The sequence below is a fragment of the Myotis nattereri genome, assembly GCF_964212035.1.
Source record: "Myotis nattereri genome assembly, chromosome: 4".
Lineage (NCBI taxonomy): Eukaryota > Metazoa > Chordata > Mammalia > Chiroptera > Vespertilionidae > Myotis > Myotis nattereri.
The window spans coordinates 55,660,240-55,682,952 of record NC_138079.1 but is presented as its reverse complement, the minus strand read 5'-3'; the positions used below and the strand labels follow the sequence as shown (position 1 = coordinate 55,682,952).

The window sequence follows — 22,713 nt, the reverse complement described above, 5'->3', positions numbered from 1 at the left end:
AAATAAAGAACACTTACTGGAAGGTATACTCAGCAGATTAGGGAAAGCTGAGGACCGAATCAGTGAATTAGAAGACAGTTGGGAAAAAAAAATCACTCAATCAGAGAACCAAAAAGAAAAAAACAATTAACTCCAGTACATGTTTTACAAAATACTCAGTAGGGAGGGGGGTGGGGGGCGTTGGCGGGAATCTAAATACAGAATTCCAACATTTACATTGGGAGTTTTGAGACTGGACCCTGAGAGGCGAAACACCAGTGGCTGAAAATGAGATGGAAGCTGAAGCCGACTGCACAATCCTCCCTGACCACATGTAGCACCCACACCTTACGTGAGGGGTACCAAAATAATTGCCTTTTACAGTTTTAAAATATAACTCATGAAGCAGGGTAGAAACACAAATACTACCATACACACTGTGTAATCCTCGTTGCTGTTGTATGGGACCGTAGAAGTTTCCTTTTTGTTGACTGCCGCTCGGATGGCCATTTTTGTAGCCGTCGGAAGGAGTACCAGGGCCAGTGTGGGCTGCTCTTTCCTAAAGCCCTTAAAACACACCAAGGCCCTGAGGATCCAAACCTCCTAGGTCTGCTGGCAGCCATCAAAATGCAGTAGAAAATTCTGGAAACGTTCCAGAGAAGCAAAGACAACACCCCCGCCCTCCACACCGCACACTAAGCCCCCCACCCCCACCAGGTGCAGGCGCACTCTGGGGTCTGGAGAACCAACTTACAACCGGTACAGGAAAACCTTGATATAACAGACTAATTCAAATGGACAAATTAGTTTACCTGTTTGTACTTAAGCAGACACCTTTGTAAGGTTAAAATTAAGTATGTATACGGGCAGCAGCTCAGCGGTTGCATTCCCAGTCCGGCACCTGCCGGGAGGGTTGTGGCGGGATCTCCAGGCGGGGAGGGGCCGGGAAGGGGGGTGGGCGGTGCAGGGGGCGGCCAATCAGTGATCCTCTCTCATCAAGGATGTTTCTGCGTTTCTACCTCTCCCCCTTTCCCTTCCTCTCTGGAATCAATAACAATCTATTTTTTAAAAAAATAATGCATGAAAAGTTTAATGTCACGGAGAAGTTTTCTACCTGTATTACTGTAATTTTAAATTTACGCTGGATAGTAGCCGCACCCACCAGTCACGTGGGTGCTGGCGTGCAGCTCCGCACACGTGCACCTCGGGCCCAGGTGTGAAAGCCTCCCCAGGTGACCACAGGGGCAATCACCGTGTGATTCAGTGTGATCACGTGCTAATCATTTGCAGAACATCGTTTACCAGAGGTGGCTTGGATTTAAATATGTAAACTATAGTTGTCGACATGTAGTATTTGTTTGGCTCAGCGAAATTACTAGTGTTTTTTTTCCAACACATGGCCTCTTCGCAAAAAATTGTTAAAAATAACAGTGGATTAATAACAAAATAACCCGTTAATTTCGTTATAAGAAAATCTTGGTTTAAAACATTTAAAAATTAATAGGGTGTTAATTTGTTCATCTGGCATAGAGACCACAAATGTGTCTCTTAAATCCGAAGTCCGTTAAACTGAGATCCGGAAACTGAGGGTTGACTGCGTGGAGCAGGTGCGAGAGGATCCGCGATCACCACGCCTTCTCCTGCCCGCAGCCGGCCCTGGGAGACCCGCGGACTGCGTGTGTGATTGCGATCGTTTTTATCTTCAGGACCCTGATCGTCCAGAGTCCCGCTCGGGTTCATTTTCCTCCTCTGCTGTTGGAATTCGCTTTGCTGTTTGGGGATAAAACTTGGTAAAAATTAACACTCTATGCAAGTGATGGCGAACCTATGACACTGGCAAACTCATTTTTTTGGTTGATTTTTCTTTGTTAAATGGCATTTAAATATATAAAATAAATATCAAAAATATAAATCTTTGTTTTACTATGGTTGCAAATATCAAATAATTTCTATATGTGACACTGCACCAAAGTTAGGGTTTCACTTAGAGGTCCTTTAAGCGGTGGGTCCTGACAGATATGAAAAATAAAACGTCATTATAACAGCGTACACTTAGAATCCGCCAACTCATATACATGTGAAAAAAAACACTGTAAAATGTACTCTACTTTTCCCATACTAGGTTCTCCGTAAGACCCAGAAGACGTTTTAGCGTCCGGTGCCAGTGGGAGTCGCGTGTCTACGTATCGGCAAGGACCTGAAGGAAGGAAGGCGCGTGCGCGAGAGGCGGAGTCCCCACGATCCTCGAGCGCTCCGGTTGTCTCGGCAGAGGCTGTGGCTCCGGCCTGGGGCCACCATGGGGAAGGTGAATGTGGCCAAGTTGCGGTACATGAGCCGGGATGACTTCAGGGTCCTGACCGCGGTAAGGAACTCGCCGATCACCCCGTCCCCGCCGTGCGTCCTGTTCCCGGAAGTTTCCCGGGAGCGGAACGTGCTCTGGGGCCCTGGAACGCGGTCGAGGTTGGGAGTGGGGAAGAGAAGACCAGAAAGCGTAATTTTTCAAAAGCTTTTGTTCGGAAGCCTTGATCGTCTCCCAAGCGAGCGGCAGAGGCCCCTCTTCTAATTGTGTCCTTCCTTTCTGCTCTCCCTGTGCGGTAGCCGCACGCATCTCCGTGGCCCGGGAAGTCATTCTGACCCCGGACTTCCGACCAGCCGAGAAGGGCTCAAGGCTCCTGAGAATTCATAGCCTTGAGCTCCCCACGCACAGACTCAGGCTCACGGCCTCCTTTCAGATCCATTCAACCAACACATTTGTCGGGTTTTTAGTAACAATATTAGGGAATCCATCGGGCACAGACAAGACAAGGGAGACTGATCACCAAGTAAACGAATAAGTAAATAACAAGGATAACATCAGACAGTCCGATGAAGGGGATAAAGGGATAGGAGCCTTTCCTAGGGGCGCGGGAGAACGAGTGCTGTCGTGCCGCTAGAGAAGACCTGCTGCCGCGTGCAAGAATCTCATCTGTTTTCTCTTGTAACCAAACTTTTTCAAGAAGTTCCTGGGACTCGTTGGGTACTGAATGAATGCTCGCTAAGTAAAGGAAAGAGGGGGAGGATAGCAGGAGCTGAAGGAGAAGTAGCTGGAGGCAGAGGAAACCCAGCAGTAAGTGAGAAGGCTCCGAGGCGGGAACAGTTTTTAAGGAATGGAAAGGCCAGTGTGTCTGGAACATAATGGGCAAGAGGCTGAGTGGTTGAGGATGTAACTGGAAAGGCTGAGGGGCTAATCAGGCTTACTAAAGAATTTGGGATATATTCTAAGTGTAGGGAAGCCCCTGAATGTTTTCAAGCAGGGAAATGAAATGAAAAAAACTGTTTTTATGGTCTTAGTTTCTGGCACAGAAAGCAACACATAGATTGGGCATTTGCAGAATAAAACAATACATTTATTTGAAGAGCTGTTACTAAACTCTCAAATGCAAATTCAGAATGAAATTTGGAAGACGCTTTTCTTTTTCCTCCAATAGATTCAATTCAGCTGGACTTTCTCCACCTACTATCATCTCTCTCTCTCTCTCTCTCTCTCTCTCTCTCTCTCTCTCTCTCTCTAATTGATTTCAGAGAGGAAGGGAGAGGGAGAGAGATAGAAACATCAATGATGAGAGAGAGAGTCATTGATCGGCTCTCTCCTGCTTGCCCTACACTGGGGATTGAGCCTGCAACCCAGGCATGTGCCCTCACCAGGAATCGAACCGTGAATTCCTGGTTCATAGGTTAGTGCTCAACCACTGAGCCATACTGGTCGGGCCCTACTGTCACTTTCTTCTCTACCTCAGCACATTCACTTATTCCCCTAAGGGAGTCAACAGAAAGAATGTTAGAGGCTGGGAGAGATAGAACAAAGCATGGATGAGTTAAGTGTAAAGTGTGAGGTTTTTGTTGGGGCATCAAAAGGATGCTAGATTTATCTTCTAAAACTTTATCTCTGCAATATTTAAGTTCTCTTTTGAAGCTCATTAAGGAATGGCCTCATTAAATATCATATTTCAGTCTCAGTTGTCTCTGACCAACATCGGTATTAGTGGCGCCTCTCCTTGACACGGTCGTCCTTGGCACATCCTCTATCGATAATCATGCTTTCACTGGCTGCCCTTAACCTTTCAATGTAAACTTCCCCCAACATTCTGCCCCTCAGTGCTCCCTTTTCTGCCATTATCTCTTGCTTGATGAACTCATCTACTTCATGGCTTCATCTCTTACCTTTATCAAATAATTGACAGTTTTTCCCTCTAGTTATGACTTCATTCCTGATTATAGATCTGCTTTTCCAATTTTCCTTAAACATCTTTATTTGAAGGACCTTCCAACACCTCAAACTCATTGTCAGCTTTGTCAATCCCCTCTTTTCCCAAGCTGCATTAAAATAATTATTACCAAGGTAATTTTAAAACCTGCTCTTCATCTTCACTTCAGCTTTGATTCAGCTTTACTTTCCCACTTCCAATGCCAATTCCATATTGCTTTCAAAGATCTTTAGTTCTTTCCTTCTATTACCACTACCTCTTCCCTGTTAATGGCTTCTATTTCCTATGGCTTAGACTGTCATCTTAATTCTCCAATATACCACCTAAAGTGTTTGCTTTCTCTCACCACTTTGCATAGTTCTGCTAGATCAGCGGTTCTCAACCTGTGGGCCGCGATCCCTTTGGGGGTCGAATGACCCTTTCACAGGGGTCGCCTAAGACCATCGGAAAACACATATATAATTACATATTGTTTTGTGATTAATCCCTATGCTTTAATTATGTTCAATTTGTAACAATGAAAATACATCCTGCATGTCAGATATTTACATTACGATTCATAACAGTAGCAAAATTACAGTTATGAAGTAGCAACGAAAATAATTTTATGGCTGGGGGTCACCACAACATGAGGAACTGTATTAAATGGTCGCGGCATTAGGAAGGTTGAGAACCACTGTGCTAGATTAATGTTCTTAAAATAACCTTTCATACACCCGCCTTGCCTAAACATCTTCAAGGGTTTCCTACTTTCCTCTGTATAAAACCTAAAACTCCTTTTCTGTATTCACGGCCTTCCATATCTTACTCCAAAGCATTTTCCAGCCTTTTCATGAACTCTACATGCCATCCCATCTGAGCTACCACTGCAATAGCTGTTCCTGTGCTTTGTATTTTCTTGCCTATGTGCCATATCCAAATCTTTTATTGTCTTTCCCTGATATTCCCTTGTCTGCTTTTTCTATAATCCTACATCTCAAAGTCTCAAGTGCTGCTACTTTTTGAAGCTGATCCCTCAGCTAAAAGTATTCTTATTCGGCCCTGAGCTACCTCCTTTTTTACCTTCTAATAGAATTAAACGTGCACATTCTTATTTCCACAAGTAGATAATATATTTTCCAGGGGTGGAGAGTATTTTTATATATTTTTTAATCTTTTACAATACATATGATACTTTCTCATTAATTCTTTCTTAATAAATATCTAGAATATCTGTAATTTTTAAAGATAAATATTTGGATGTCAAATATTTTAGTATTTACCACATGTTAGTAACTGTGTTAAGCACTCACATTCTTTTCTCTTGAAGTACATATCATTTAGTAGAGAGATGGAATATGAATATCAGTGATTATATATCAAATCGTGATTTAACATATATCCAGAGAATAGTAATTATGTCTCAGAATCGGATGGGGAACTGCATGGTCAGAGAAGTTTGAAGGAGAAGTTAATTTCTTAGCAAAGTTTGATAGCAGCTCTGTGTTGATTATGTTTACATAATAATTCCTTTAATTTCAGGTTGAAATGGGCATGAAGAACCATGAAATAGTTCCCTGCAGTTTGGTTGCTTCGATAGCCAGCCTTAAACATGGTGGTTGTAATAAAGTTTTAAGAGAATTAGTGAAACATAAACTCATAGCTTGGGAGCGAACCAAAAGTAAGTATTTGAGGCACCATTTGTGATTTTTCATTGTAACTGGCTTCCACCAAAGCAAGCCTTCCAGGACACAGGAAGTGGAAGTTGCCAAACCAGAACTTCCACAGTATACTTCTGTGGTCTATTGGTTAGAGCAATCAGAGGGCCCACCCACATCCAAGAGGGTGGAAAAATAGTCTGTACTTCCTGGCAGAGGATTAGCAATTCCAGTCACATAAGAGCGAGCAGGATATAGATATTGACACTGCCATCTTTGGAAAATACACTCTGCCACAAGATTCTGTAGAACATTACTTCTTACACTATTTGTGGTGAGGGATGAGTTTCTATTTTTCAGCCTATCGTGGATCTATACTTTCATAAAATAACAATAAAAAAGTCATTACTAGAAAAATGAAACTGATAAAATGTAGGTACAAATTCCTTATTAGAGTTGAAGACATAAAATAATTTGGTCAAATTGATATAAAATTGTTTAAACACTTCATTTCAGTTTCTGTATCTTGTCACAGACTAGTAACATAGACTGGTGTCAGTCTGTGATCACACTTTGAGTAACACAACTCTAGAGAAGAAACACAAATTATAGGAAGAAATGCTAAACTTGTAAAACTGGATAGCTAATATTTTCCAGCTAAGATTTCCCATGTTTAAATTCTTATGACTTGAACTGATATGACTTAGTGGTACAATGTAACTAAAATATGGTCTTTCTCATTTGCTTTTCTCTAGCTGTCCAGGGCTATCGGTTGACAAACGCAGGCTATGACTACCTAGCTTTGAAAACACTTTCTTCTAGACAGGTAGTTGAGTCTGTTGGAAACCAGATGGGTGTTGGCAAAGAATCAGGTAAGTGCTAACAGTACTATTGAATGCATTTTCATTACCCTGAGTATAGTGGATCATTACTTTGTCATAAGTATCATTGAAAATTAAGTATACCAAGAATTAGTTTTCCTCTAATAATTGAAATATTTGGCAAATATTAATCTGTTAAATTGGATGTTTGCAATAGCTAAAATAAATAACATAAGGAAGTACTAGAAGATTGAATATCTAAAAACCACAGACTTTTTCTTCATAGCAATATGATCATTAAGGCAAAGTTGGGTATGTGTAGAACACAGAAAAGCATTCTAAAATAGCACTGAACAAATGCTTATGTATTTTCTATGTGGAAGACAGGTAGAAATGAAGAACAGGGAATGATTTTCTTATACACTGTTTTTTTTATCCAATACAGTTTATCTTATATAGTTATCTGAATTGAGGAAGGAAAATTAAAGTTGAGGGAAAAAGAATTATTAGGAAGCCTACTCCAAAAGAGGTTGCTATACACTTCAGATGGTTTGTATGTCTTCTGTATTAATATGCAGATTATGATATATATTTAAAAAGTAACGAGTGCTGAATACAGCAGTGTGTGTATGTGTGTATACAGTATATAAAACGAGAAAATGAAATGTCTTTTGAGCTACACTTTCTCTTAATTTATGTCCAGTATTTTTCAATTTAAAAAATAATGGCCTTTTTTTTTTAAGAACTTCATTGTTCTTAAAAGTGATAAATAGTACAAAAGAGAGTACAAAAAGGAAATCTCGTCCCTAACCCAGGTCTTAATCTCCTGTTATTACTTCCCAAAGCTATCATTGTTTATTGATAGCCTGCATATCCTTCTTGAAATATTCTAAATATTTGTATAAATACAAATCTGTAATGTATTAAGCATACATGTGTACACAGTCACATAATCTTTTTAATCTCAGGTAAAAGCAAACAGTACTTGCTATTCTGCACCTTGATCGTTTTCCATTTGATGCATCCCTGATATTTCACATCAGCAGATTTGTCTTTCTTAGAGTTGCTGGGTGCCACAGTCAATCCATAATTGGTTTTACCAGTCCTAGTTGTTAAACACAATCTTAAAAGTTATGTACTCTTTAAAAGTGTGATGTTACCAAATTTCCCTACAAAATGTTTGCACCAGTTTATAATCCCACCAATGCAAGAAAGAGGCTATTTCTTGATACATACAGTAATAAAGTTTCCCATTAATAATTAGGACATATTCTACATTTTAATATTATAAATAACTTGTCTTGACAGTTGGAATACTTAAGGAAAGATCTGCTCCATCTAATTATGGGATTATATTCTGCCAACTGAATATTATTCATTGAAGCAATTGTAGAAATGAACTTATTTTTGAACAGGAAAATATTATTAAGTCACTTCTTGTATATATAGGACACTAAAGAACAATTAGATGTTTTCCCACTAAATTGAGTTGAGCATTGATCTCCTTTAGAAATGATATCCTTTGACACATTGCATCCCTGTTTGTTTGTTTGTAGTAGATATTAAATACATGTCATATATCATTTTGGATTGTAATTAAATAAAGAAAAATTTGCTGGCTGGTAAGTATTTCTGGTATTTAGGAAAGATAAAATTTGATACATATAAAATCAGACAAAGTTAGAAAATTTGAATTGTTTCAACTTATTAGCATAAAAGTATAATAATGTGTGTTTTTTTAAATCTTGGCTTTAGATATTTATATTGTTGCAAATGAAGAAGGCCAGCAATTTGCATTAAAGCTTCACAGACTGGGAAGAACCTCCTTTCGAAATCTGAAAAACAAGCGTGATTACCATAAACACAGGCATAACATGTCTTGGCTTTATTTATCTCGTCTCTCTGCCATGAAAGAATTTGCCTATATGAAGGTATTTTTTAAATAAGTGTTCATTTTTTAACCAAATAATACCTGAAGCTGAAAAGCTGTAGTGACAAGCATCAGCCTGCTGCCCCTATATCTAGCTCCCTCCCTCCAGTTCCAATCCTTACAGTCACTTTTAACTCTTACTGATTCGTTTCTGTTGTTTTTCTGGTGATTTCCTAGTTGTTTTTCAAGGTGAAGGTTTTAATTGTTATAAATGTATAAAGGCAACATATCAACAATATTAACAAGATAGAGTAAGTTAAAATACATTTATGATGTGATAGTCTCACAAGGTGTATGTGTGAATGTTTATTTAAACTGTACGTATGTCTATCTTTATTTGATAACATATCTTCAATAATATTTAAATTGAACAGAAAATAATATTACATTTTTTTATTGCTCAGTGGGATTTATTTGCTATAACATCTTCATTTTTTAAAAAATTAAATTACTAAAAGTCGTCCAATGGATGACCACTATTTCCTGGAAGTTTCAGTTTGGTGTTAATAGGTTATTTTAATTCATGTGCTTTAATGTTTAGTGATCATGGGGGAAAATTCTCAACACAGTATAAGTGATACTGATACCATACATGTTATATATTTCTTGTCTTCTACTAATGGTTTAATATCCTGCGTTGGCCAATAAGTAAGTAGGTATTTTGGTAGGAATCATTACATAATTTCCCAAAACTATATTAAGTATATTCTCAAGGTGTGTATATGAAGATACAGCAACAAAACTTGATTGTGTTTAAACATGTTCTTAAATACATTAATATTTTCCTAACAGAATAAGATAAAATTGAGCTATAGCTTAAGCGTTAAGCTGCGGTACTTGGGCTATGACATTATGACAATAGTTAACATTACTATATGCTATTGAGCTGCCAGGGAGTGCTCAAAATCACTTGCTTTGAAAAAAATATTTTTTTAAGCCAAGCAACCAGTTTAAGTGTATATTGAGTATCAGCTGTGTGCCCGTCACTGTATTAAGTACAGGGTAGGATGGGGTATAGGGCTAGATACCGAAAGAATAACCAATGCAATCTGTGTCTTAAAGTTTGGAAGATAACATGAACACACATAAAGCAAAGAACAATTTAAAAATCAAATGACATGTGTTTAGAGAAGGAGGTTTCATAAAGTGAGTGGGAATTGGGTAAAGTTAAGCATGCATATGATTTGGCGGTAAAGAGAAGACAGTAAATCAGTGCGTTTTGCAAAAGAACCACTTTGGGTGAAGATAGCAATATGGGTGTAAGCTCTGTGTGTCTAGGTAATAGTCACTGAGGTAACTGTCCTGATTTCACTCCACAATGCTTATTGGGAAAAGTAGGACTGGTTAAGTGGATTAAAGAGATTTTTGAAAACTAGAAAAAGTTGTTCAGACTAAAATCAGTATTTATAGCCATTGCAGGTTTTTATATTTATTTTTAATTTGTTGGGGTGACATTGTCAACAAAAATCATAGATTTCAGGTATACAACTCCACAATACATTATCTGTACTGTGTATTCACCACCCCGAGTCAAGTAGCCATTGTAGATTTTAAAAACTGAGCATTTGACACAAGCATCTTAGTTTCCTATTGGTACCCAGAATAAAGGTTGGGTATGGTGGCAAGAGCCAGAACCATTGGAGTAACTGGATATCAAGGACAAAAGCCTACTTTGAAATGGTAGCATTTCAAATGGCAGAGGTCATAAGCCTAACATTTTGAAGAAAGTAATAACAGGACTTTGTAATTAAAGGATAAAAAAAGTTAAGCATGGGAGAAAAGATGGATCTATGGATGATCTGAAGTAACTTTCTTTGTTTTGTTAATCCTCATCCAAGTATAGTTTTTCCATTGATTTTTTTTTTTAGAGAGTAGAATGGAGGGAGGGAGGAGGAGGAGAGAGAGAAAAACATTGATGTGAGAGAGACACTTCAATTGGCTGCCTCCAGCATGCGCCCCAACTGGAGCCGGGGATCGAGCCTGCAACCCATGTACTGCTGGCGACCCTTCAGTGCAAGGGCAGATGCTCTCATCACTGAGCACACCAGCCAGGGCTGAAGTAACATTTGACTCCGACTACTACAATGTGTATATATTAGATTAATATAATATTTGATCTGAAGGAAAGGTCAGTGCTCTATAAACTAAAATGCCGAATCTATTGGAATATTTCATTTCCTGATGTGTCACAAGACAGAGTCCTTCCTAAGTCACAATATATTTTTATTTGATTATTTTAAGCGTGTTCCAATAAATGGCAGAAAACGAAAGTGTACAGGATATATCCTAAAGCCAGAGATTTTTTTCACACTCACTTTTGTAATCCTAGCACAGTGTAAAATATTTAGTAAATGTTCAATAAATGAGTACTTGGTGAAAATGTGAATTAAGTAAACTGGCTTAATTTTTTTCTATGTACAGCTCATTCTGTGCTGTGAATAAGTCATATACAAATAATCATGTGTTGTGTTAACTGTAATTTTGTAAAGGCTTAGATTTTTTTTTCTGGTTGTGAGCAGGTATATTTCTTTCATTGTTCCTTAAAAATTAATGACCTCTCCATTAGTTTATACCTTTTGCTATGTTTTAGGCATTGTATGAGAGGAAATTTCCAGTTCCAAAGCCAATTGATTATAATCGCCATGCAGTGGTCATGGAACTCATAAATGGCTATCCTCTGTAAGTATATATCATTATTATTATTGAAACTGTGGGTCATAACAAATGTAAGGTTCAATTTTTAAAAGTAAAATCTTTTCAAAACTAAATGGAATATTATTTCTGGGAGGTTAGAAATTAACATATTAGCAGTAGACTCAGAGGTGAATTGAAAATGCAGTTTCATTAACTATGTATTTTGTTATCTCTATGACTCATTCAACAAATATTTATTAACAATCTAGTATGTGCCAAGCACTGTTCCAGGGTCAGCAGTGAACCAAATCTCTGCCCTCGCAGAGCTTACATTCTGATGGAAGGAGAATATGTAGTAAATAGCTAAATAAGAAAATATAGGGTGGGGCAAAATAGGTTGACAGTTGTTCATATGGAAAATAAATAATAAATAATAATACAAGACTAAACTCTGTGCCCTGGCTGGTGTGGTTCAGTTGGTTGAGCATCATCCCATGCACTAAGGGTCTTAGGTTCAATTTCCAGTCAGTACACATGCTCAGGTTTCAAGCTCCATCCCCAATAGGGGGCATGCAAGAGGCAGCTGACCTATGTTTCTCTCTCCCTCTCCTTTCCTCTTTCTAAAATCAATTTTAAAAAAAAAAACAACATTGAAAGAAAATTAATAAACTGTTTTGGGTACTCATAACTGTAAACCTACTTTTGCTCCATATGTATATATCAGATGGTAGTAAATGCTATGGGTAAAAATAAAGCAGGGTAAGGGAACAGGAAGGACTGAGATGGGTAAAGGAGGCCGCTGTTTTACATGGGGTGGTCAGGGGAAGTCTCACTGATAAGAATCTTGAATAAAATGAGGGGAAACCATGAAGATACCTAAGAAGATTCCAGCCAGAGGGGACAGCAAGTGCATAATCCATGGGGTGGGAGTATTCCCAGGATTTTAGGGAACAGTGAGGATGATGTCATTGTGGCTGGAACTGAATGAGTAAAGGAGAAATTGTAAGTGATAATATCCTAAAGACAGCAGGGGATCAGATCACTAGAATTTGTAGGTCATCTCAAGGCCTTTTAATTTTTTTATTGATATATATTTGACACATAAAAATTATGGTATTATGTTGATTTGATACTTTTATATATTGTAATATGATTGCCATTGTAGTGATATTTAGCACAAGGACTTTAATTTTGATTGAGATAAGAAGCCATAAGACGGTTTTGAACTGAGAATAGATATGACCTAACTAATGTGTTAATAGGACTGCTGGCTGCTCTATTGAGACTAGACTGAAAGAAGATTAAGGACAATTTAATACGACAATTGTAATCACCCAGTCAAGAGACAGGTAGTTTAGATCAGTTATTATAGATGTCACGGTGACGAAAAGTGGTCAGATTTTGGAGATGTTTCCAGGAAGAGCCAACATGATTTATTTAGGATTGGATATTGATATGAAGGAAGGTGCAAGTCAAAGGTAATAACTGGGTTTTGGTCCTGAATGATGATGTAATTGAGATAAAGCTGACATTTGTAGATGAGCTGGAAAACCTCAAGAATGGTGTGAAGTTAGAGGATGGGGCAGAATCAAAGTTACAGCTTGGGATATAGTAAGTTTGAGATACATAGTAGTTCAGAGGAGAAATCTAGATTGAAGTCAGTATATATGGTTTTTAATGCCATGAGCCTGAATGAGATCACCAGGAGTGATTTTAAGTAAGAAATAAGGTAAAATAAGAGGCTCTAGGATTAACCTTTGAGGAACTCCAAAATTTAAAGGTCAGGGGGGCGGGAAAAGAATTAGCAGAAAAGACTAAGAAGAAATGATTAGTGTAGAAAGAGGACAGAGGACACCCAAAGAGTTGGGATACCAGGAGTCAAGTGAAGGCAGTGTTTCAAGGAGGGGGAAGAAGTTAACGGGAAAACCAAAAAGGATGAAGACTGAAAATTGACCATTGGATGTAGCAACATAGAAGTCATTGGTAGTCTTGACAAGGACTATTTTATTGGAACAAGGTGGATGAAGAAATGGTTTGTTAGAGTCAGGGGAAAGCACATGTAGAGGAGTTTGGCTGTAAAGAAGATCAAAGAAAGGGTGTGACAATGAAAAGAATACAGAATCGATGCAGGGTATGACTTATTTTTTTTTTTAATAATAGATGGACGCTGTTGTGTCTAAATGCTGATGGTAATGAAAAGAAAACTTCTAGGGAGACGAATGGAAATAATGTATACACACACTTTCATTAAAATCATAAATGAGTACAAATAACTTATTTTATACTTAAAATATTTTCAGATGTCATATACACCATGTTGAAGATCCTGCATCAGTATATGATGAAGCCATGGAACTAATTGTTAAACTTGCAAATCATGGATTGATTCATGGAGATTTCAATGAATTCAATCTCATTTTGGATAAAGATGACCACATCACCATGATTGATTTTCCACAAATGGTTTCAACTTCTCATCCCAATGCTGAATGGTATATGCTGAAATTGATTGTGAATGTGGGTGTGCTTATCTGTGATGCAGTCATTTTTTATTCATAATTTCCAACTTTATAATACTGTCATTTGGGTCAATAACTATTTGGAAGTGGCTGATGTCAGTGGTCTAAAATTCTGGGTTTTTTAATATTAAATGATATCAAACTACTAAGATATTTCCCCTGAAAGAATTTTATTCCTCATTTTTTTAAAGGGGAATGCACTTTGATCCAGTTTTTAAAACCTGCTCATTAGCTTAAGTTGTGTATTAAACATCTGAAGAAACTGCCTGCCTTTATAAACCATTAAAACAATTTGAATTACTCTTCTAATCTGACAGACTTTCAAAAGTCAAATGAACCTTTTATTCAAACCAACATTTAGGTGGAAGCCAAGTTTTTAAAACAAACAAAGGTAGGGACATGGAAGGAACCCCATCTTCTCTGCCTTTCCCCTCTTCTCTATGGTTGCTTCCAAGAGGGCTTCACCAAACATAACTTAATAATCGTGATGGCCTTAATAAAAGTTATGGATTTGGACTGGACTCAGTTGCCAAACCAATAATATCTCTCATGTCATTTTTAGCTTTTGTTTTATTATTAGAAAAGAATTCCCATAAAACCTCATCCCTGACACAGGGCAGAACCACTTTGTATACAATGGTAATCTTATTCCTCACATTGCTTAACCATTTAAACCAGCCAAATTGTGAAATAGACAGTATTTTTCTTTATTTGTATTCCATAATGCAGTGGAGCATAATTCAATTAAGGGTATTTTTTTTCTCCTCTCCTTCCAAGTTAAAATGTGAGAAGCTTCTCCTTTTCCCCAAAGATAACTGTTATCACTTACATAATATGAGCAAAGTTTGAGCTTAAACCAGTTTGTGTTCAGTGAAGCTCTTCTTCCTCCTGATTTTTATTAGAAAATATCTACACTTACTCTAGAGAAAGGTCATTTAAAAATAAACTTAAAGAATATTCCCAACAAAACAATACTAATAGATTAATGTCTGCCACTTGGGTGGTTAATATATCTTTGGATGATGACAAATTACCATTTTTGTGTGACTATGGTGCAGCATAGTCACACAATAAAGGAACATCTGGGAACCCACAGAATTAGAGACAGAAATATAACAGATTATGACATTCCAAGTTAAGGCTGCGTTATTCTTGAATACATTGTGATTTAATTTGAATTTTTATGGGCAACTAATTGGGAGAAGGAGTTCTGTTAAGCACAAAATATCAGTTTAAAAATTAGCTTGCCATGTTCGGTCAAACATGTAATTAACTCATCCCTAATGCTTTGGCAGGGCCAGACCAAATGATTTTGTGAGCCTTATATGGCCCTCAGACTGGATGTTCCTTCCCCACCCCTGCAGAGGATACCCGCTGCTCCCAAATTACAGGCCCATAGTCTTCTTCTCTGATATACATATATTCATCCTATTGCATTATAGGAAAACCTCATGTCGCATTATGGGAAAATCTTGAGTTTTCTAACCATAATGCTATATGCCTTTAACAGCTTATATTTCTTCTTAGTTCTTCTGCTTTTACTTTTAGTACTTGACACTTTCAAAGGTCTTTCTTTCTTTTTTTCTTTTAAGTAACATCCTTTTTCATGGTAAGGAGTAGAAGTGTCATAACAACAACAGATACTAAGGATATTGTCATTGACTAATAAGGAAAAAGTGAAAACCGGTATAAAAATTGATTCTTTATTTTGCAGGTATTTTGACAGAGATGTTAAATGCATTAGAGATTTCTTCATGAAACGTTTCAGCTATGAAAGTGAGCTTTATCCGACCTTTAGTGATATCAGGTTTGTACTTTGAGTTGCTTAAAACTAGAACTCTGTTAAATACCTGATTTATTTAGTTTTAAAAGTTAATAGTCTCATCTAAAAGATGTTAAGATAGTGAGCTTTGACATATTGTAATCATTGTTGAGTATCAACTGTGTGGTATATAAATGAAACTTAAAATCTAGAAAATACCTGGTTTTTATCCATTAAGACAATGTTACTGAATTTGGGGAAAGAACACACCTAGTTGCTTATAAATTCAAGAACGTTTATTCATTGTAGGAATGTTATGTGAATAATCCATTTGTAAGGAATCAAGCCAAGTGTTTATCAGAATTTGTGTTTTTCCTTTACTCAGAACTGGAGCCATCTGTAATTGATTCATGGAACCTAATTATAAATACATTCTGAAAGCCAAATTTTCTCATTTATTTTACACCCTTGGTTAAAATACTGTTTTCTAGCTTGGGATGGTCGACATAACTTAAAAGAAGAAATCTTTAGTCCCTGTTGAAAGTTAGTTTATTAAATCAGTAAAAACCAACAAGTTTCTGTGATCTTTCTATTAATATCTATTACTTTTCACAGCCATATTTTATTTGTAAATAACAGCCAGCATACATTTTTTATATTTGTACACTTAAGTAACTTAAGTATTACATTTAGGGCAAAGGAAAATATTTAAAATACATAAATAAACTCACTTAAGAATTACAATTTTTTTCAGAGTAATAAATATTTATCCATATCAAGTAGATTTTCACCTCTCTGAATGCTTGACATTCCTTTTCCTAGGAGGGAGGACTCTCTTGATGTAGAGGTTTCTGCCAGCGGCTACACAAAGGAAATGCAGGCGGATGATGAGCTCCTTCATCCAGTAGGTCCAGAAGATATTGAAACAGAAGAAGGATCTGAATTTTCATTTTCTGAGGAAGAGGTATCAGAAAAAGCAAAGGTTTATAGATCAGAAAATCAAAGTGAACGAAATTCTGTCAGTGAATCAGTTGACTGCTGTGGCCGATTGTCTGGAGACCTTGAACAAATAAAGGAAGACGATGTGTCAGAGGAAAGTGCGGATGCACACAATTTTGACATGACTGAATTCAATCAAGCTTTAGAAGAAATAAAAGGGCAGGTTGTTGAAAACAATCCTGTAACTCATTTTTCTGGGGAGAAAAACAGCACTGAAAATGATACCAGGCAAGATGGTAAGAGAGGTCATGGAGGAAGCCCCACGGGCTCTGAAGAGTATGAAGATGAATGCCCTCATCTGATTGCCTTGTCATCATTAAACAAAGAATTCAGCCCTTTCAGGTATAGATTTCTGTTGATTGATTTTTTTTTTACTTTAATCTGGAGACCTGTACTTTCTTTGATTCTGGTAACTGAGTATTTTTTCAAATAACGTGGCAGAGTTGTATTCTGAGCTGGCTTTTATGTGTGAAATGAAAGCAGATAACCCTTTTGTTAAAATTCCAATTAGCCTCTACAATGGACCTGATGCTAGACAGCATATTGATTCAGTTTTAAGCAGTCTGAACAAACTGATTACTTTCAAAGAATTAATACAGATCTCATTCAGTTGATCATGTTTTAAATGGGTAAGTTATTTGAATCTAAGCAACCATTAGGACTTGTCGACCAGTCACTATGATGCGCACTGACCACCAGGGGGCAGATGCTCAATGCAGGAACTGCCCCCTGGTAGTCAGTGCACTCCCACAGCCAACCTCTCATAGCTAGCCAACCTCCTGTGGTTCCTCCCCCCAGCCAGCAGGCACTGATCGGCTCCAATAGTCAGCCAGGCCTAGGGACCCCATCCATGCACAAATTCATGCACCAGGCCTCTGGTATTTTCATAATTATATATCTAATATTTTCTCTCTTCATAATGAAATACAGTGAGTTTTCCTTGGTATTTTGAACCTTCTTCTGTTCTTATTTGTTCATGTAAAACAATGTTATAATGTTATTAAGTTCTTTTTCTTTCAAGAACTTTTTTCCTTGCAAATATTAATCAGTCTCAGCATAGATTAGCAAATGATCTAAAATTTAATTTTTAGATTTGGGATAGTTTATCCAGAATCAAATAACTAGTTTAATGAAATATAGTTTTATTTATTTCAAAATAGTAATATGACAATTAAAATTAAATTAGTACATTTATTAGGCATTTCTCAATACATGTTCTGGCTTACATTCTAAGGCTGCCTTTATTGTTAGTCTCATTATGAAGCAAAATAAAGAATTTTGGTTTTTTTCTATATAACTGTATATTGAGACTTAGGATTATTACCCCTTTCATAATAAACATGTAAAATTTAATATTAAAGCTGCAGGGTCCAGGATTTGGAGTAATAGAAGAAAATCTACATAGCTTAAATAGTCTTCTAAGCACAGAATAATTTGTTCTTACTCTCTAAACACATGTTGGGCAAAATTTTTATTCAAAATAAAAGTATAACAGGTGTTTCTGAAAAATATTGACTGTTAAGAATTAATGTCATCTGAGTTTCGTATACATTAAAACTTTGAACAATGTGTAAAACAAATTAGACAGTTTCTACTGGCATCATTGCAGTTTTTCTACCTTAGCAGAGCAATGTAGAGCACTGTCTTTTCCATCTGCTTTTGTTTGGGAAGATGGCAAGGAACTATTCCAAGGATTTAGATTGTAAGAGTCATATTTGTGTATAGTTAAGTGAAAGGAAAGGGGAAAAAACATAAATTGTGACTAAGTGATAAAAAATTTTGATGGCCAAAATAGTCTACCATTTTGAAATTTTGGTAGTGACTATCAGAATGCTGAAAAATGGAAATTGTTAATATATTTGCCTGAGTTGTGGGCAGTTTTGCCTTCACAGAAATGTTAAATATAATGGTATTTCTGAGGAATTTTATGTCTTTAAGTTTTATCATCATGTATGGAATGATATAAATAAATTAATTAATATATTTATAATTAATTTATAGTTAACTATAAAAATTAACTAGATGAATTGTGCTGTTTTCATTTTAGAGATGAAGAAAATATGGATGCTATTAATCGATATAGAACAAGAACTCTGAGTGTTACTTCTGTGGGCAGTGTTTTAAGCTGTTCAACAATTCCTCCGGTAACCATTCACTCAACGTTTCCAAGTGTTTATTAGGTCACTACTATAGTCAGATTGCATGTGAAGGTTACATGATGTACAAGACAGTTTCACCATTTGGGCCTCACATGTTGATAGTATAAAATTATAACAAGTACAAATTTAGTAATATAGGAATGATCAAAGCTTTCAGGAAAAAAGGCAGCATGTAAGTTAGCTTGAATTTGAAGGATAAGATCATAGAAATTTAGATCAAGGGGGACTTGGCAGTCATTGGCAGCCTGTGTCCTAAGTAATAAGAAATCATTTGAATTTATGGTTATTCACTATGAGAAAGCATTCAGCATTTCCCAAAAACTGTATGTAGACTTTTCCATGGATAACTGCTGCCATCAGGTCATTTCAGCGGTTCTCAACCTGTGGGTCGCGACCCCTTTGGCGGTTGAACGACCCTTTCACAGGGGTCGCCGAAGACCATCCTGCATGTCAGATATTTACATTACGATTCATAACAGTAGCAACATTACAGTTATGAAGTAGCAACGAAAATAATTTTATGGTTGGGCCACAACATGAGGAACTGTACTTAAAGGGCCAGAAGGTTGAGAACCACTGGGTCATTTCTATACTGGAAGTTATGAAGGAACTATTTTTGATATATTTTTACCAGTAGCGAATGCTTTCAAACATAATTTTGTGCCGCAAAGACATGCCTCCAGAAAGCAGAGGAACAAGTAGTTTTTATCTTCTTAGTTTTGATTATTTTGGTTTGAGGGTTTTTTTTCTTTCTTTCTTTAAGTTTTCCTGATGGACACTAGGTGGCACTATAGTAATTTTTTTCAAAGAATTGTGATTACTATAATATGTATTTTTGTTAGGAATGTAATTTATTTCATAACAGTTTTGGTTTTTCTTGCTGATTTGTATAATACTGTTAGTATTTGGAATTTTAAAAATACATGCTTTTAACAGAAATTTGAAAAATATTAGCACTTTCACTGAATGTTTACTTTCTATCAGAATGGTTAATCATCAGTGATACTTATTATTGAAATCTTTCCAGGAATTGGTGAAACAGAAGGTGAAACGTCAGTTGACAAAACAGCAAAAATCAGCTGTCAGACGTCGATTGCAGAAAGGAGAAGCAAATATATTCACCAAGCAACGGAGAGAAAATATGCAAAATATTAAGTCAAGCTTGGAAGCAGCTAGCTTTTGGGGAGAGTAATATCTTAAAGATCTTAAATATTTTTCAAGAATTTACTGTGACCCCTTTCTAAGCCACCTATTTAGTTTTATTTGGACCAACGTAGATAAATAAATAAACAGACTCTCTTTCCTGTATAAATTTGACTCGTTCAATACATGTTTTCTAAAGAATAATTATGGTAATATAATTTTCCAAATAATTTTGATGACCGGTACATTTGCTAAAATCTATTTTTCAGAATACTTTTGAATAGCAATATTTGGGTATTTTTTTAAATCTAAATGTAGTTTCTGTTGTTTTTTTTGCTCTCTACCAAAAATAGGTAGATTGCTTGCTTTCAGATTATAGCTTTAACACTCACTAGTGGAAACAACATTAGGCAAGCCATATTTCCTTCCCTCTTTCACCATTATCAGTTTTTCTTACTATTAAAATTAGATTTATATGGACCACATGAAGCAATGCACAGAAAATACGCTTTCAGTAAAGTGTGGGTATTAGAATCATAATTTTAATGATGGTTATCTTTCTGAAATGCTGCTTAAATTGATTGCATTATATTTAAACCACTGAAAGAATTCACTGCCATCTTTTTTTAATTCTCTAGTATTAAGGATAAGTCAGTAATGCATAATTGTATTTTCTGCTATTAAATTGGTAATGTCATGGGAACAGAAACTTCAAATAATCCCACTACAGCTTTTACAGTTGCCAGTTTTTATGCAGGCCTGAGTAGAAGTAGAAGAGTTAGGGGTTTGGGGAGAGGGGGGTGGAAAGGAGACATATGTACTACTATTTGTAATAATTTAAACAATAAAATAAAATTTTATAAAAATGTAAAAAAAATTTGAAAAAGAAGAAGAAGAGTTAGGGGTATGGGGAGCATGGGGAAGTTAAAAGGAAGAGTAAAAATGTTCTTTCTAATAGTCTTATCTGGATGGGTCCAAAACATACCGTATTTCACTTCGACATTAACAGATGTTTATTGAGTTTAATCAAGAAAGAAAATACTTAAGACATGGTTCCTCCCTCAAAGACTATAATACAGTGAGACTTGAAGATGGGTGCTTAAGTATACTTATCTGATGGTATTCAAGTCCCCTCTGCATTGCCCAGAAGGCCAGAGGAACATCACCTGCAGCACAAAAGGACCACTAGATGGCAATGTCACTGCACAGTTACCAGACAGGATGTCCTTAAATTATGTGCATCTGTGATTATAAGCTACCAGAGGCAAAATCAGCACTTTTTTTTCTTTCAAGATTAATAAGGACAGCAGATTTACTTTCACCTTTTCAAAATTAATTTTACTGGCTATTTGCAGAGTAGCAGTGATAAGTTCATTTTAATATAAGTGCAAGAAAATGTCAAATTTCATTTCCTTGGAAAGTTAATTTTGAAAGTACGTAGCTTTGAATTTAAATTTATGTATTTTTTATAATCTGTCTAAAGCATTTTAACAACAAAATTATATTGACAGCTTAATAGAACCGTACAATATATATTTTGGAATACATTTTCTCATTCAGAGTGTCAAAGTGAATTGGGAATAAAACACATGACTTCGTCCTGTCAGCTTTACTGAGTTGACTCAGTCAACTTTGGGGTACCTGCTACATAAAAAACTTACTACGATTTGAGGGACTTAGAAGACAAACAGATCTTTCCCTTAATAGCCTAAAATTTTCTGTGGCTCACAGTACAAATTAGTCAAATGCACAAATACAAAATCAGGGTTTGAACCGATGACCTTTTGGTGCATAGAACAATACTCAACCAACTGAGTCACACTGATCAGGGCTATATCGTGATTCTTAACAAATTTTTTTTTTTTTTTTTTGCTCCGGGAGTTCCAAATTTAAATCCTAGTTCTACCACTTCTCAAACTTCAGGTACTGTCGGTAGCCTCCTAACCTCACTTTTTGATTTGTAAAGTGACATTTAAAAGTGCCTGTCTTAGGGTTATAAAGATTAAGTGAAATATAACATCAGTCAGAAGTTTAGCACAGAGCCTGATACATAATGTGCACTTGCTTATTTAGTTGCTAAATGTGCATTATGTATCACATGACTTAAGATTACCAAATGGGAGATTTCAAAGGCATCTTTCCTGTTTTCAAGGTCACTAACATTTCAATTATGATCCTTTTGGTGTTTTGCTTTTTGTTTTTATAGAGAAGAACATATGCTTTGCTTGTAGCCTTGCATCATCTACTGCCCATTTCTATTAGATAAGCTTTTTTTTATTGTCTAAAGTTTTACATATGTCTCCTTTTCCCCCAATTGACCCCCTCCCCCATATTAGATAAGCTTTTGCTACAAGACATGTAGTTTATTCCTGTGCTGATTTGTGGTGTTGGTAGCCATTGCTCTGTTCTTTACCGCACATCTGGCTTTCCCCAGAACCATTAAGATCTTTAGGTACAAACTAGAAGGTTAGTACAGCTGAGGTAATCATTCTTTTAGTTAAGTATTCAGTAAATTTTCTGGGAAAACACACAATTGCCTAATTAAAGAACTCAGCAGATAAACTTGCTGCCCTACAGACTTATCAGCCACTCCCACAGGATGGAGGGATGAGTTCTTAGGTTGTTGGGAGAGCACTTCCTGAGGTGTAGATTTATTGTCTGTCACATTCAATACCCTGGGTGGGCTAAGGCTCATCATTGTTCACCTCGCCTCAGGACATCTCTAGAGAACAGATCATATTTTAGTTTGACCTTGATTTGCTTAATGGAGTACTAGAACCATCTTATGCAACTGTATAAGGCTGGGGATGAGGTAAAGTTCAGAATAGCCATGAGCTAACAGTTGTATAGGGTGTCCCAAAATTCACGCAAGATTTGCAATTCAAT

The 22,713-nt window shown here is 36.5% G+C and overlaps 1 protein-coding gene across 1 annotated transcript; it reads left to right on the top strand.

The window, feature by feature from the left end:
* The first annotated feature begins 2,231 nt into the window (after nt 1-2,231).
* On the top strand, nt 2,232-20,666 carry RIOK2 (RIO kinase 2). The gene is made up of 10 exons (XM_081089126.1): nt 2,232-2,341; nt 5,745-5,883; nt 6,616-6,732; nt 8,437-8,612; nt 11,202-11,290; nt 13,546-13,737; nt 15,479-15,571; nt 16,349-16,867; nt 18,573-18,669; nt 19,712-20,666. The coding sequence occupies exons 1-10, from the start codon at nt 2,276-2,278 to the stop codon at nt 19,874-19,876; spliced, it is 1,653 nt and encodes a 550-aa protein (XP_080945252.1). The 5' UTR covers nt 2,232-2,275; the 3' UTR covers nt 19,877-20,666.
* The last annotated feature ends 2,047 nt before the right edge of the window (nt 20,667-22,713 follow it).

Excerpts from the sequence above, each read along its gene's own strand:
- RIOK2 (XM_081089126.1), top strand. The coding sequence starts at position 2,276 with ATGGGGAAGGTGAATGTGGCCAAGTTGCGGTACATGAGCCGGGATGAC. Across the intron at positions 5,884-6,615 it reads AGCTTGGGAGCGAACCAAAA|CTGTCCAGGGCTATCGGTTG; the intron begins GTAAGTATTTGA and ends GCTTTTCTCTAG. Across the intron at positions 6,733-8,436 it reads GGGTGTTGGCAAAGAATCAG|ATATTTATATTGTTGCAAAT; the intron begins GTAAGTGCTAAC and ends TCTTGGCTTTAG.